The 14,171-nt window shown below is 33.7% G+C and overlaps 1 protein-coding gene across 2 annotated transcripts; it reads right to left on the bottom strand.

The window, feature by feature from the left end:
- Window positions 1-2,718: 2,718 nt before the first annotated feature.
- On the bottom strand, window positions 2,719-10,646 carry LOC107040411 (glycine N-methyltransferase). Of its 2 annotated transcripts, none has more exons than XM_015260492.1 (4): window positions 10,567-10,646; window positions 9,231-9,615; window positions 7,643-7,899; window positions 2,719-4,090 (listed from the first exon to the last, which is right to left on the bottom strand). In XM_015260492.1, exons 2-4 carry the CDS (start codon window positions 9,562-9,564, stop codon window positions 3,815-3,817), a joined length of 867 nt encoding a protein of 288 aa, XP_015115978.1. In that variant the 5' UTR covers window positions 9,565-9,615; window positions 10,567-10,646; the 3' UTR covers window positions 2,719-3,814. The 2 variants fall into 2 exon arrangements, with proteins under 2 accessions (XP_015115978.1, XP_015115977.1); XM_015260491.1 differs by having other exon boundaries at window positions 10,472-10,578.
- Window positions 10,647-14,171: the final 3,525 nt, after the last annotated feature.

Raw genomic sequence — 14,171 nt, 5'->3', positions numbered from 1 at the left:
CATTGGATTCAATATGATTTTACACATTACCTTCTATTTTTATTTCTATTGTTAGAGTCTTCTAGTAGGTGAATTGTCAATTTGAACATAAATTTCATAAGAGCTCTTGTATAAGGAAAAATTAGTTTATTCATTTCTGCCGAGACTATAATTTTCTTTAACGTTAGAAAAGTTAGTTTTATATGTTCTGCTGTCAGACGAAAAAATTACAGAATTTTCCTTGACCATGAAAAAAAAAACACATTTACCGACAATTTACCGAGCTGGCTAAACATCCTTAAGGGGCGCATGTATAACTTCCCGATGCGAGTTTAAATTTGAAATTTGAAATTCGGCAATTTCTTACGAAACATTTCAGTTCTTACAAATTCAAATTTCCCGAATTTCAATGTTGACACTTATTTTTTGAAATAATCCAAAAGGGGTGGGCGTTTTCTCTCCCAAATTAATCCAGTCTTAAGCAAGTGAATGCCTATTGATAGCGACTAATTTCATTTCGATCGCACGATCGCCCCGGAGCGTTAACGAAAAAAAGTGGCTACATACACACACACACACACACACACACACACACACACACACACACACACACACTTTTCTAAAAACCATCTGGGGGGCTTCTACTGGTCATGAAATGTCGACATTTCATGAAATTACGATTTTTCATTTCCGGAGTGAAACCAATAACTTCCTATCGGGAAATTAAAAATCTTTTGCTTTTTTCTCTTGGAATTATTTATTTGAAAGGCATTTGCATAATTATCAAAACAGCCATGTCTGACATAAATCTCTCCATAATTATCGACGTTTCTCGCCCAGGAAATACAATGACGACAAGTTATGGCTGCCGAAAAATCTTGAAAGGCTCAAACAAAAATTGTTTTTTGTGGCGTTTTTATGAATTGCCAGGAAGTCCTTTCGATGGTGTTTTCCCAATGCCCTAGTTTTAAAAATGGGCTCAAATTGATCTCTCAAGTATTTTCACTATTTTCTCACTACTTCACTACAGAAGTGGTAAGGAAAAAACTACATATGGAAATGTAGTGTAGTAAATATCAATCATGAAGAAGCGATCGCAGGGGGGATATTGAGATACTTGTGATTTAATTTTAAGAGAATTTTAAATACGAAAATTTGCGGAATGAGAAATGACTTTATCTATCTCTGTGCGTATTTTAGGCTCTCCAATGAAGGATCATAAGAATAATTAGCAAATTAAGATGCGAAAAAATTGGTCGAAGAAATTTTAATGCAATAGGGGATTGAGGACGGATATCGTGTATAAAGATAGCCAAACAGCAATATTAGATGTATATAATATACATAATGTAATAAATTGTACATATAGTACAATATAAATATATATAAGGCAGTGCGTGGGATGAAAATATGTCAGTTAGGAGTAGGAGAGAATGGGGCAAAATGAACTTTTTCTCAATATATTTCAGTGAGATAGTAGTTGAAATTACATCGATGGATTCAGAACAACAATGTGATTTCTATTATGCAAAAAATAACCCCCACTATTCCATATAGTAGTATCTATCAAATGACATATTATCAGTGCACTGATATTCAAATGACCTTGCTGGACCTTCCATTTTTAATTGTTGCTTTTACTCAGAAAAATATTCCACAAATGGATTTTTTTCAAATTCACATGATCAATTCTGTAGTGAAGGAGTAAACTAGGATAAGTGCAATTTTTTTGAAAAGTTTTCTATTGCTTAAATCGAAAGTTCTCTCAAAAGTGGTCAAATTTTTGAACTCCTAAAAAGTTCCATTTTTGCACTTATCCTAGTTTACCACTTCGCTACAGAATTGCAAAAAAAATTTCCTCTGTGATTTTTTTTTGTCTAAACCACTCATACCTGAGATAGAACTCAGTTATCAAACCCTGGCAAATTGATCGAGGGTTATTTGATGCCAACCCAATAAGGTATATACTTTTTTACTCGGTTCATGGCCAATCAATCGTTGGTTCATCGCTGGCTGATGATTAATCGTTAATCAATTGCTAGCCGATCGATGATCGACCAATCATTAAGAATTGACAACTGAGACCTTGGTAAACAACTCAACTTCCCTTACATCAAAGATAAGTCTACTCATTATGTATTAATGTTGCAATGCAGAAATTCCAATAACGGCTTCGTAAAATTTCCAAAAATTATCCCTCCTTCGTGAGAATTTTTCGCCCTCCAATTTGTGCAGTTTTTTCCCCACTCTCATTAGTTATTCTACATCCATTTGAAATGGTAAAACAAAACTTTATTCTGCCCCAAATCTCCGTTATTATTTTGCATTAAGTGAGGAGAACAAATTATCAAAGTGTTAAACTAAAAAAAACTACGAAAGAAATTATGAAACAACAGTTTGTTACTTAGATTTTTAGATGACAGAATGAGAAAAATGAGAAAACGATATAGCTGGCTCTATTCGTAGTTGAGGAAATTCTATGCGAAAGTTAAAACGCTGTTGGTTATATATAAACTAAAAAAAAGAGAATTAAAAAAAATCGCACGCGCGGCGGAATTTCTCACTCGAAACATTTTAACGACCGCCCTTAACGTGCAAGCTCGTTCAACTGCCTTCCTTTCTCACTCAATTGCTTCGCAAAAAAAATATGTACGGAATTTTAAAAAAAAGTATAATATTATTTTTGCATTGCTTCAGAGGTTTTAGATTTATCGTAACTTTTAATAATAACAAAAGAAACAAAATGATTGGGTTGTTTTATTGATTATTAACTGACATTGAAAGAAAATGTGACGAAACGGGTCTAATAGGAATTACATTAATTATTGAGGAGAATTTAGTGAGAAATAGAGAGAATATGAAAGGAAAGGAGTGTAGAGAACTTTGCTACAACTTATTACACTTCGTCCATTTTTTTACTTCGGCTGTGGGACATCGGACGAGGTCGAAAATTATCGTTATTAACTTATACTTTCATTTCATTTAGGAAAATAATGTAAATCAATTTTGTTATGTTCTATGGGTTCGTAGGAGAAAAATTGATTTGATTCAAATGATATCTCCGTCAATTATGAATTTCATCTCGTGAATCAGTGGTTTTGAGGAAACATCACGAGGTGCCTTTTTTGTAAGCAACAAAATGCCTCATAAAGATGAGCTTATGATTGTTTCCTCGGGAATCACTCATTAACGAGACAATTCCATAATGACTCAGTAGATGGGATTCTTGATTCCAAATTTTTCATCTCCACGATTACTCTCTTCACACTAAATAGAAACAATTATATCATTTCTATTTCCAAACAAATAAATAAATCAATGAAAGAAATGAGGGGAGTACAGTAGAAAACCCCTTAGCTTATATGTCTACGAAAGGAGGAAAAGATGGAGTGATATTAAGAAACAAAATGAAAACCTTCTAGTCTTGGCTTTCCAACGTGTATATTTACTATTTATACAAAATACTCTAAAAATCAAGTTTATGTACGTTTACCGTACGTATCTAAATAAAACATGAAACCGAAATGAAAATTATCGATAACAATGGATTTCTTCCCACTGAATTATTCCCTAGATAGTATAAAACGAAGTATTCCTTCAGTGCTTCTCATTATCAACAAGATAGAGGCAGAAAACAAGTTTATTGGAGCAAACAACAGGTCATGGACATTGGTACCTGTTGTTTTTTATTTTTATTTTGAATAAATTCGTGCTCTTCACTTTCATGGTTTTTATTCATTATTAAAGTTGTGAACACTTGAGATTTCATCAGTCTTATTTTGGAAAATCCCTTCGCATGCCTATCAATGATTTTTCGAAACTCGAAAATTAGAGCTCACATACTTTTTTCTAACATGTGAATGTAAAATCCTGGAGTGGAATTCATCTCGAGGGGCATAAAGTCAGCGTAAATATCGTGCTTAGCATTCGGCCCAAATGTTTCTGCCAGCATTTTGTGGAAAACCTCAAGGAGGTGGGGATAATAGGACAGACGAAAATCACTCGTGTTGTCTTTGCCACTGTCTAATGTTACCATATAATCCATGATAACTGTCTGGGGCTTTCCAGCGACGAACAGCACGGAGGTTTTGATGTCTGTTATGTGTTCATTCTGAAATATTTCATATTTTTACATTAATTCATATTAATTTAAATTAAAAAATTGAAATAATTACTTATTAAATTTTTTTTTTATATTTATTTGACAGTAATTTTTTTTCTTAGTAGATTCAATACTAATGGTTCTTCACACTAAAATTAACTTCATCATATCCAGTTCTACGCATTCAATACGAAGAAGGATGAGCTACAATGATGAAAAAAATTTCAAGACTCTACACTAGCATTGCCGAATTCCCTCTACACTGTCTGGGCGCGTTTAGCCACTTTCCGACAACGTCGCGTGATGGACAATTTCATTTAACATGGCAAAAAATAATTCCTCCGCTCGAAATAATTTGTTTTCTGTAGGAATTTCGGGAAATATGTTGTTCTAAAAACTACTATAAATCTTTAGACACTTCAATTGACATAGTCAAATTTTTTGAAGTGAAACTTCTTTAGGGAGGGTACGAAAAATTTCAGCGCGACACGAAAAGTGAAAGGTTTTGAGGGGAACGGGTTAGTCAGTAAGTGGGGGGCTAGTCAAGCGTAGGGGAGCCGCGCGTGAGTGAAGAAAATCCGAGGCGACACGAAACATGTAAGGATCGGTAGTGGGGGTAAGCCTAGAGTGGGGCCGTACGCCTTGCTATGCCTGAGACCAGGGATGGGCATTTCGGTCTAGAGACAGTTTTTTACATTACGACGTGAAAAACTGGCAATTTATCTATAGAATGTAATAAATGTAAAAAATGTAAAAAACTCAAATAACTTGAAATTTTGACATTTGATATTGAAATTGAAATTTGAAATTGGTATTTTACATTTAAATTTTGAGTTTAAACGTGAAATTGAAATTCTAAATCAGGAACGCAAAATTGATATTTGAAATCTGCAATTGAAAATTGGGAAATTCTGAATTCTGCATTTTAAAATGATGAACTCTGAATTTTGAAATTTAGCACTTCTGAAATTTTGAAATTTTGAAATTATGCGATTCTGAAAGTTGAGATTGTGAAATTTGAAGTTCTGAAATTGTAAAATTTCGAAATCCTGAAATTTTGAATCTTGAACTTTGTAATTCTAAGATTGGAAATTCGAAAATTTCAAATTCGAAAATGAAAAATTTGCAATTTTTAAATACTCAAACTCGAATTTGGATTTTGAAATTGGAATGCAAAATTGAAAATTGAAAATTGAAAGGGTAATTTAAAATTGAAATTTGAAATTCCAAAATTGAAATTTTGGAATTTCAAAATCCTCAAATTTGAATTTGGCTGTTGAATGGAAATTGATAATTGAAAATTTGGATTGGAATTTTAAATTGGAACTTTTAATTTAAAATTTAAATTTGAAATTCAAATTTTCAATTGGAATTCTTAATCTGAAATTTGAAGTAGAAAATCAAAATTGAGATTAAAAATTGCGCTTGAAAATCCGAAATTTAAATTTTTTATTTGCTTCAATTCCAAAATTAAAAATTTGGATTTTGAAAATCCTGAAATTTGAATTTCCATTCTGAAATTGGAATTCTGAATTGGAAATTGAAATTTGAGATTGAAATTTTGAATGAAAATTAAAAATTGAAAACTTCAATTGAAATTTCGAATTAAAACTTTTAATATAAAATTGAAATTTGGAATTCAAATTTAAAATTGAAATTAAAAATTGCAATTAAAAATCTGAACTTGAAAATTGAAAGTTTTTATCTGCTGAATGGTAAAAAATGAAAAAAGTCATTCAAATTTTCTTGTTATTAATTTCCTAGTATCCCATCGAATTTCTATATATAAGCATAATAATAATGCTTTCTCAAGCATGAGAAGCGAAAAAAAAATTTTCAGGAAAAACAAATTGGACAAAAAAATTTGAGAATACTAAAAAGAAGTTTCACTTCTGTCGCGCGTGGACTCCACGCACTCTGTTTTTTTTATTATTCCGGTTAGTCAGTCAATTGTAATTACATAAAGAAAAACGACGCACGGCGGGGTTTCCCTCATATGGTAACCAATCTAAGTTTAACTGTGACGGTTATTCTTCATATAAAATACCGTCAGGGTCAAAAAACAGTCAGAAGCCAGTCATTTAAGTCTGATTTGACCGAAAGGGAAAATGACGGTCATTCCACATCTCTAGTCCAAGAATTGTTCTGACATCTCTTAAGGGGGGACCCAGGTGAAATTTGAAAGTCTTCTGTTGATGAAAATAACTGTCGAACAATTTTTGATATATTATAGAGTACCTAAAAACATGAGAAAAATTTCGTACCCAACCCATTTTAGTCCGTACGTCAGGCGAAAACGTCGTTTTTCGTATTTTTGGCTTGGAAATACTCCTCGCACCACAATCTTTATCCGATTTGAACGTTAAATTCCATAGAATAAAATTAGTTTTTGTTCGATTATCTCAATTTGATCATAAAAAAATTTTTTTTTTTTCGTTTTACTCATTTTTTGCTTCAGAATAGAAGCATTGCAATCCTTCAATTTTCACATTCTCTAATATTGATGGAAAATGATGTAGAATGGTCTGAAACGTAAAAATACAAAGTTTGGCGACCGTGTGTGTATGTGAACTCGTCCACCGCCACCATCCCGGTCATCAATTTTTAGAAAAAAAAAGTTCGCGAGGCGAGAACTTGTTTATGTTTAAATAAATCGTGATCCAAGTTGTTTAAGTGAATCTGTAGTTTCATTGTGCAATCCACAAGTCCACATCCTGACCCTTCACATCCGATTATCAGTCTTTAACATAAATAATTAAGTAACTAAAGTAATTCCAAAAAATCTGAAATTTTGTCACATTATAGGTCCTAATAAGGACTAGCTCTGTGAAAAATTTCAGCTTGATCGATGTAATAGTTTTTGAGAAAAAGCGATTTGTTTTCCGCAAATATCTTCAAAATTAGTGGACCAATTTCGTTTGTTCTTTCAAAATATTCGATACAATGCCTTCTATTTAAATCAATCAAAACATATATTTTCCGTAAAACCCGTTCATCCAAAGTTTTCGAGATATTCCCGTTTTACTTTTTTCCATAAAAAAAACTTTGTAAACAATCTATTGTGCAAAAATTGAGATATCAACTTGTTTCCTTTCCTCATACGATATAAAAATTATTATTCTGAATTGTTAAACATTAAAATAGTACATAACAAGTTTTGAAAATATTTTTTTTTATCCAGTATAAAAAGAGGAAAAAAATTACTAAACCGAAAAAATTACCACTTCTATGAACTAATTGAGATCTAAAGTACATTTTGAAAAAAAAAAGTTTAAATCGGATGAAAATTGTGATGCCCGGAGCATTTCAAATCCAAAAACACGAAAAACTGCGTTTTCGCAGTGACATACGGAGTAAAATGGGGTGGGAACGAAATTTTGTTTAGTTTTTTAGGTTCCCCATAATATATTAAAAGTTGTTCGATAATTATTTTCATCAACCGAAGACTTTCAAATTTCACTAGGACCCCCCTTAAGATTAGTGATTGGAAAAACAATTCAAGAATTTAAAATTCAGCGAATTGATTCTTATAATTGTCCATGCAATGTTGGAGAAACTTACACTGTAGTAAATGCACTTAATCTGAGTCCCTCCACTGCTAATGATGTGATCATAATTCCGATGATCAATGAGTAATAGTCCACCGGGCTTTACACATTGCTCGAAGTTCCTCAGAGCCTGTTTCTGTTCCCTTTGATCTCCGAAATTATCAGGCATGTGGGCGAAGCTGTTACCCAAACATATGACGGCATCAAATCCATCCCCAATTATGTCCGCAATGTCATCAGTCAACGTTAACCAATTCGCCTCTTCAATCACTAGACAATCCCAGGGAGAACAATGCTTTATAGATAGTTGATGAGAAAAATGATAAAAAGTATAGCATTTTTTAGTTTTTCATTCATCTCAAAGATGAATGTTTTTAGGACAAAAATTTTGAAGATCATGAAAATCTTAACGAAGAATAATGTTTGCGACATGTCAACTTGAACGATATCACAATGTCACTGATTAAACTTAGGGGAGGGTGGGGCAATATGGACACCAGATTTAAATAATGAGTTAAATTTGATCAAATCTACTGTTCCGACTTCATTTGAAGTTTATAAAAATCAACACATTGTCATAAGACTGCGTCACAGGAGTTGTAATGTAAAGCCAAAACGAGGTAAAATGGACACTTCGATTTCTTCATTTTTTTATGGTTCAACAATGTTATTCAATTTATGAAACACTAGTCACGACTGCGATTTTCGAACTGAAGAAAAAACTCATTTTTGACTTTTGTCGTGGGGTTGGTATACCAAATTTTTCTTTGCTCATTCATCCTCCCCTCCTCACATTGTTTTATGGTGATTTCCGTTGTAAGTAGAAAAGTAGCCATCTTACAAATTTCGCAAATGGACAAAATGCAATTGTTCCTTGAAAAAAAAAAATAATGTCAAAGTTATTTTAATAGGAAAACAGGAAATCCAAAGCTGCTCTATATTTCAAACTTCAACGCAAAATTTAATAGAGTTAATAGAGTTTATTTCTTGATATCTTTTCCAACTCTAATTTTTCTCTATAAAAAGATACCGACACGATTCTACGAGGAAATGTCTGTGAAAAATTTTCTTGATTAAAAGTTGAATGAGTTGAACTTTTTCGGGTGGTCATTTTACCCCACTCTTGAATAATTTTTAAATTGTGGACTTTGCCAAGAAGTAATTTTTTCAAATTTGATTATTGAAAATTTTTTGAGCATCCATTTTAGTCTACCCTATACGAATTTCTTAGGAGTCCATGGGCGCGTTTCGCAATCGACTTAGTAGCAGTAGCAGTACTGTAACCCTATCTAATTTCGCTTTACTGCAGCTACAGTAGTTGATTCCGAAACGCACCCCATATTGCCCAATGAAATAATTTTCAAAAATTTGAATTTTGAAAAAAAAAATTGCGCATATTTTTTAAGTGGCCATTTTACCCCAGATGTCCATATTACGCCACCCTCCCCTATATCTCAATAGTGAAGCGAAACATCAAGTCCACAACTTTTTAATAAAGTGAAAATTCTCTACCAACTAGGTCAGCCCATGATTTCCCTTATCACTCATTGCCGAGATGATTACATTTGTAAAAAGAATACAATAGAAAAACCCTGAATTACCCCAATTGTCGAATGCACGTTCTTTTCTCCGTTCCCATCTCGATTTTAGCGCATATTTCAACATCTTGTCGGAGGCATCGACGCTGACGACCTCGAACCCCTCCTCTAAAAGCATCACAGAGTCAACCCCCGTACCACAAGCAACATCAAGTATCCTCTTGCATCCTCTTTCCCTTAAAATTCCGACAAGAAAATCTTTGTAATTCTGTGTTCGCTTTTTCTTGTCACCGATGTACATACTCCAGACCCTCGCAGCTTTCCCATCTGCATATTGGTCCTTCACTCCCTCGGCAGCTGCTCCTCGTGAGCGTGTAACGAAAACTTCGTCATTCATGTTTGTCTTTGAATGATGAAATCTTTAATCAAGAAGTAATTTCCGTAAAATCTGAAATGAACAAAAATGTTTGAGTTTCTACAAAAATTGTTAACAAATATCAGTTTCTACACTGTTAACAATTTTTGTTTCAATTTTCCGGGTCAAATTCCAGAAATTGTTATCGTGAAATTTCCAGAAATATTGTCATTGAAAAATCAAATATTCCATTGATTTTCTGCTCAAACGATCTAAAAATTAATAAAATATTTGATTTTTCAGTTTAATTATTCGATGGAAATTTTAAAAAATCAGGAAAATTCAGAGAAAAGTGGAAAATTCATGTCATTTTGTGCCAGAATATTTATGTTCCACTGAAAATTTAATAAAGCTGTGAAATTTCCATCTCACTCCCACTTAAAACTCATGAATTTCCTTGAATTCTACCCAAAACTAGAAATTTCATAACCGTTTTCCCCCTAAATGCGATTCAATGTTACTCTTATGAGAATTAATATCATATTTTCCATGAAATTAAAAAAAAATCTAATAGTGTAGCAAAATCACTTAGCAATTGGAAAAGGTCGAAAGAGTCAAAGCAAATTGGGCAATCTCGTGTGTCAATTATTTTATATCTTGCATTATTTTGAAGCGAAATAATAAGTATGCTCATTATTGTATCATCTTAACGATGATGATTAAGATAGCTACGGAACCGTTTTCACATGGAATTTATTACACTGCATGAAGAGTTCTTCCACGTTTTTTCTTGAAATTACTAACTTCCAAGAAATGTTTGTGAGTAACAAAAATATGAAGAAGTTCCACCAAGAAAAGAAAAAATTTTTCCTTCGAAAGATATAATAAGTTTTATTCTTCAAACTTCTGAATTCGGAAACGAGGAAGCCTTCGAGAGAACTATTCTTACTTTACGTGTTGTGCCACGTTGTTACTTAAGAACTCCAATGAGAGCACAGCAAACGAAGGCACAGAACGTGGAGGAAAATTAAAAAATTATCTTACACAATGACCCGGAGAGCTCGCTCGAAACTGGTAGTTTCACTTATTCCCCACCTATTTATACGAGCAGAGACAAATGATCGAGTCATTGGTATTATGAAAATAGATGGATGAACGGCGTTATATGATGAAATTCTTTTCCTTGTATAGGTAATCCCTTATCGTGAACGAAGCGGTTGATAAGAAACGAGCGGCAAATACTATCAACATCTTCGAGGCTTTTAGGCGGAAGATAATTATTATTTCGTATGACTACACACGAAAAGGTGGTTTCATTAATGACATGAAGAAAAAAAAAACAGATTTCTCTATTCACCGAAATGATTTGCAGTATCTATTTCGTATTCGTCATATCTGAAAATTTAACGGGCTAGTTTCTCGGTTTCTCCATATGGTCAAACGTCATATTGCTTTCCTTATTGGGACGAAAGAGAAGAAGAATGCACGGAGTTGTAATTTTTCTTATAATAATAGGACAGTCTCTTTCATTGTCACAGTGACCTTTGACATTCCATATGAACAGAAGATACTATTATGCTCTTACAAACAGAACATATATATCACATGATGTAATATGTATATCTATGGCAACGAGCAAGATAAAATGGACCTTGCCTGGGAAAGTTGAAGTAAATCCGATAAAGTCTATCTCGATTTGAAGATGATACATATTTCTCTAGAATAGTAAAAAGATAGTGGATTTGTACAAAGTTGGTTCCGGGTTATTAATGCTTAAATGAAATTATCTCTGTATATGAGAAAAAAAAGTCCAAAAATTCAGGCGGCGCTAAGGTGGTAATGTCAGCCCAGGGTCGGGCCAATGTCGGCTCAGGGTCGGGCCATATATTAGGACCTCCTCATATATGGGTACCACCATCATACTTTCAAAACTGCTATTTTTGTTGCCTTTAACAGGTTTACCTGATTGATTTTTTTTCTCTGTTTTTTTTTCGTTTTTTCAATAACATTAATATTTTTGTACTCTTATGTTTTATCGTCCCTTTTGATTCACGTTTTATTAATAAATGTGCATCTCCCTATGCATTCACGGTCAAATTTGAATAATAAAACTGTTGAAGAAACCTCCATGGTCATATCCGCATGGTCCCACGGGGGGCGGGGAGGGGGTGCGAAGCGAACAGGGGGCCATACTCTCTAGTAAACAAATACTTTTTATGCCACTCATGCCTGAAACCGGCTGGATTACACACTCGACGCTTCGCGTCTCGTGTCTAATTCAGCCGGTTTCAGGCTTCGTGACATAATAGTATATTTCGTCACTAGGCCGAAAGAAACTTTTCTGAAGCGCTGCCTCACGGCCGGAATGACAAAAAATACTGTTCGTCATATGGCCAAAAAAAACTTTTCTAGCTCATATGATTGCAGCCCTCGCCTTCGGCTCGGGCTGCAAACTCATATTCGCCAGAAAAGTTTCTTTCGGCCTAGTGACGAAATATACTATTTTGTTATGACGGCCGTAGGCAGAGATTCACGGACGCGGAGCGGAGCGTCCGTGAAGCGCTGCCTCACGGCCGGAATGACAAAAAATTTCGTTCAGTACTTGTTGGGAAATTTCGTCCTTAACGTGTGTGGTTACATCACTCGCCTTCGGCTCATGCTGTAAACCCCACACACGTTTAAGACGAAATTGCCCCACACGTGCTGAAATATACTATTTATACACAGGCGCTTACCGGCTTTATTTTCCAATTGATAATTCACTTACCGAAAGACACCAAAAATAAACATAAAAATATAGGGCAATGGAAAAGATTGTACCGAATCCAATGGTCAAGAAAAATTCCAGGTATTACGGAAATCATGCAGATGTCATGCTAGCGTCTACTGTCACGCACGAAAAAATTTCATAGAAAAACCTAACGAATTCGTTGGAAAATTCTATTGAATTTCTATGGAACTTTCTATTAGTTTTTGGCTGATTCTATTGAATTGTTCAATAGAAAATATTCAATAAAAACAGTCAATAAACTTCGATTTTTCCATGTAACTTATTCCCTACAGATATTTTCGACAGAATTTTATCGGCTCAACTTTTCTAAATTTTTGTGTTTGATTTTCTTGATGAGAGGAAAAAAAATAGAATGAAAAACTTGGAAAATTAGAGCCGAGGAAATTCTATAGAAAATATCTCAATAGAATACGTTGTATAGAAAAATCAAATTCCTTTGACTTTTCTATTAGCCTTTTTCATCCGTGATTTGGTATATTTTGTCTTTCATTTTTGAATAATCAACTTGAGTTGGTAGATCAAAATTTCTATCAAAATGAAGACAATAACTATTTTTCAATTCAAGGAAGAATTGAAAATTTCTTGAGCGTTAACAGTTTTTGATAAATAGCAATCTACAATATCTTGGAAACAAACGGGCTGGGTTAAAAAAGTCGATCTTATCTCGAAGTACAAAAGGAAGGCACTCCGGAATAATTCAGTTTTTGTTTCAATTATACTCTGCAGATTCCATGGTATCCCTCACAAACAATGACGCTAATCTTGTTAAGTCTGGACATGAATAATATCACTAGCAAATCAAAGACCTGACTGGTAGGGGGTGGGTGTGACCATTACGGGTTGAATCAACAACTTTCCGATCAATTTTCATCTTTTGTTCATACATTAGAGAAAAAAAGCAAGAAATGAAAAGTCCCAAAAGTTTTATTTTGCATCAAGTAATCGGAAAAAGCCGGAATCGCTAAAAATCCATTTTACGTCATGGAAAATTCATCACTACACGGAGAACAATTCAAATCGCACCATGCCTACAGAAATAATCATCAGTTAAGTGAAAAAAAATGTAATCTTTCCTGTTGTTTTTTCGAGTTTCAACTGAATAACTAGAAAACTGCTGAGGGGATCGGGTTCAAAATCTAATCAGTGCCACATGTCATTAGAACGCTTCGATAGCAGAAAAAAATGGAATTGCATCATTTGTTCAAGAGAAATCGTTGGACAAAATTTTGATTACATACATGCATTCACACACACAAACACACACGCACACACATACTTGGAAAACATCAGAAAATGATTCGAGGAGTCATGAAACGTGAAGATATCGTGACATTTCCACATTCGGTTTTCGGGGTCATTACAATAAGTACCCGACAGATCGGGAAGTTAATAACACTCATTATTGATTAAAAAATCATATTGTCAATAATAATTTATCTAAATGAACTGCGACATATACCACACACCCTATCCCTGCTACAAGCATATGACAATTCGCTATGAAGCGATACACGTTCTAAAACATGTCTTGTTGGGGCCAACAAAATCGTTAGTTGAAAATTACCAAAAAAGAATTTGTTTGATTCGAATTTGAAAGTCTCAAGCATGAATAATTGCTCTAATTTCGACAACAACAGAAGATTTGACTCAAGAGGCGGATAATTCACACGAAACAGTACACGACACACACTGGCATTTTCAGGATAAAAAAATCTCATATAGAGGAAAATTCATCAATAAATATTTTGTCCCTAAGTTACAAGATTGTTATCATATCATTATTATTGTTTCCTTTGAGGGTTCATTTATTGTCTGTGATTATTCGCTAGCCGAAACGAAAAAATACCATCCCTTGGTT

This window comes from Diachasma alloeum, unplaced genomic scaffold (assembly GCF_001412515.2).
Source record: "Diachasma alloeum isolate Michigan unplaced genomic scaffold, Dall2.0 Dall_scaffold_00333, whole genome shotgun sequence".
Classification (NCBI taxonomy): Eukaryota; Metazoa; Arthropoda; class Insecta; order Hymenoptera; family Braconidae; genus Diachasma; species Diachasma alloeum.
Note: the sequence above shows the minus strand (reverse complement) of the source record. Positions and strands in the feature narration are given on the sequence as shown.